The sequence below is a fragment of the Lactuca saligna genome, chromosome 3 (genome assembly GCF_052625555.1).
Source record: "Lactuca saligna cultivar CGN05327 chromosome 3, ASM5262555v1, whole genome shotgun sequence".
In the NCBI taxonomy this organism is placed as follows: Eukaryota; Viridiplantae; Streptophyta; class Magnoliopsida; order Asterales; family Asteraceae; genus Lactuca; species Lactuca saligna.
Window position 1 is genome coordinate 60,095,407 of NC_136419.1, and position 2,482 is coordinate 60,097,888.

Here is a 2,482-nt window from a genome sequence, read left to right on the forward strand (position 1 = left end):
AAGACAGTCGAATAAATAATTCTATACTGAACCCACAACCAGACAATGAACATAAACCATAATTACTAAATTAGTTTGATATAATTTCAAATGTTTTAAAACAGTTTTAAAATCGTTTAGACACAAGAGTACTTGTTTCTTACTTGTATCCCCCCTGACAATAGTGAAAAATACTGAAAACGTAGGGGTATGAACTCACCTCGAATGTGTGTGCTCGGCTGAGTCGCGAAGTACTAATGGTGGTCCTCGGATTAGAATACATGACAATAGTTGTATCCTAAAAATAATTATCCCTAATCGTCGTATTTAAATTAATAATATATTAATTTAAAGGGAAAACTGCAATAAAGTCCCTATGTATTGCCCGTATAAGCGATTTAGCCCTATATATATATATATATATATATATATATATATATATATATATATATATATATATATATATATATATATTTGCAATTTAGTCCTAAATACTTGTAAACGTAATCAAAACGGGAAATTTAATGGGTTAGCCGGTATCCCACCGATACTATGCGCATGTGGCACCTTACGTGTACAAGTGACTTTTACCCTTCCATTTCTACTGCATTTGATGTCTGGTAGATCGATTAAGAGAAAAAGTTAGTGTTTTTACAGAGTGATACACGAAGGAAGTAGGGTTTTACTGAGAGAAACGAAGGTAAAACCCAATGGCTGTCGAATCAGAGGTTCACCACGAGTCATCTGAAGAATGCGACTCTGAAGAATACGAAGATGATGAAGAGGTGCTCGATACTGAGCACATAGATGTGGAAATGGAAGAAGTTGATTTCAAGACACAAGGTAAAGAGAGATGCAAGGATGCTTTCCTTAACTTCAGTTCTGATTATGAAGATAATGAAGCTGATGAAGACAATGACTTAGTTGATGAAGATGAAGAAGGGTTTGGTTTAGAAGACGAAATCGATGACACTGCACGGGCTAATGATCTTGATTTGGGAGATGCGGTTGGTGCAGGCTTCCCCATTCACGACCCATCAGTTAAGTGGAATAAGATGAAGCCCCTTCTTGGTGAAAGGTATGAATCACCACATCCGTTGCAACAATGTCTCACTAATTATGCTATTAAGTCAGGGTATAACATTAAATTCGCGAAGTGTGACACTGTGAGATTAACTGCCAAATGTGGTTCTAAGATGAAGTCTCAACCCTGCCCATTCAGAGTTCATGCTTCCTGGATGACTCAAGAAAGGTCTTTTCAGATTAAAACCTTAGTCGATGAGCACAAATGTGTTAGAAATTTCAATATTTCAAATTTACTGAGTCCCAGATGGCTAGCAAGACACTTTTTGAAGGAGTTGATAATGAAACCTAGCTTGAAGTGTAAGGAGATGCAATCAATAATTAGGACCAAATTTCATTGTGGTGTGTCTTGGTGTAAGGCTTACAGAACAAGGTGTAGAGCAATGACCATTATAGATGGTAAACTCATAGAACATTATGCTAGGGTGTGGGTCTATTGTCATGAGTTACTAAGGTCAAATCCTGGTAGCACTGTCCAAGTTGGTGTCACTGTAAATCCAGATCAAACAACATACTTTCACAGGATGTATTTGTGTTTTAAAGCAATCAAGGAAGGTTGGAAAATAGGGTGTCGTAGGGTAATTGGTCTAGATGGATCTTTCTTGAAAGGGACATGTAAAGGAGAATTACTCACAACAATAGGGAAGGATGCAAACAACCAAGTTTATCCAATTTCTTGGGCAGTTGTTGACATTGAAAACAAAGCTAATCAGAAATGGTTTCTGGAACTGCTCATAGAGAATCTTAATCTGCTAGATGGAGGAGGGTTTACTGTAATTTTTGATCAACATAAGGTTTGTAATTTCTTATCATATTTATGATTTTTCCTTAACATCATCTTATATGTTTATGTATTCATTAAATTGTAGGGATTGCTTGAAGCAACCAAGGAAGTCCTACCAAATGTGGAGCATAGACAGTGTGCAAGACACATATATGCTAACTTTAGGAAGACCTATTCTGGAGTGGAGTTCAAGAATATGTTCTGGACAGCTTCCTTATCAACTGTAGAGAGTGAATTTCTGAGGAAAATGGATGATATAAAAGAGGCTAATCCAAATGCTTATGAACATTTGATTGCAAGACATCCTCACACATGGTGCAGGGCATTTTTTAGGCCTGATGTAGCATGTGAGGCAGTTGAAAATGGCATAGCATAGTGCTTCAACGCCATCATATTGGATGCTAGAAAGAAACCCCTTCTAGCAATGTTTGAAGAAATTAGGTTGTACATGATGGATAGGTTCTACCATATGTTACAAAAGGCAGAAAAGTGGGAATTAGTGGTTTGCCCACTTGCTATCAAGAAAATGAACAAGTTTGGAGAGGATTTAAGGTCTGTCTTAGCATTTTTATTGTTCCTTGTTATCATTATTCTAATTTCATTGTTATGATTTCATTTAGTAATGCTATTGTAGGA

At 36.5% G+C, this 2,482-nt stretch overlaps 1 protein-coding gene across 1 annotated transcript; it reads left to right on the forward strand.

Moving 5' to 3' along the window:
- The first annotated feature begins 689 nt into the window (after window positions 1-689).
- On the forward strand, window positions 690-2,222 carry LOC145035599 (uncharacterized). Its single transcript, XM_078984122.1, has 2 exons — window positions 690-1,856; window positions 1,932-2,222. Exons 1-2 carry the CDS (start codon window positions 690-692, stop codon window positions 2,220-2,222), a joined length of 1,458 nt encoding a protein of 485 aa, XP_078840248.1.
- The last annotated feature ends 260 nt before the right edge of the window (window positions 2,223-2,482 follow it).

Excerpts from the sequence above, each read along its gene's own strand:
- LOC145035599 (XM_078984122.1), top strand. The coding sequence starts at position 690 with ATGGCTGTCGAATCAGAGGTTCACCACGAGTCATCTGAAGAATGCGAC. Across the intron at positions 1,857-1,931 it reads TAATTTTTGATCAACATAAG|GGATTGCTTGAAGCAACCAA; the intron begins GTTTGTAATTTC and ends ATTAAATTGTAG.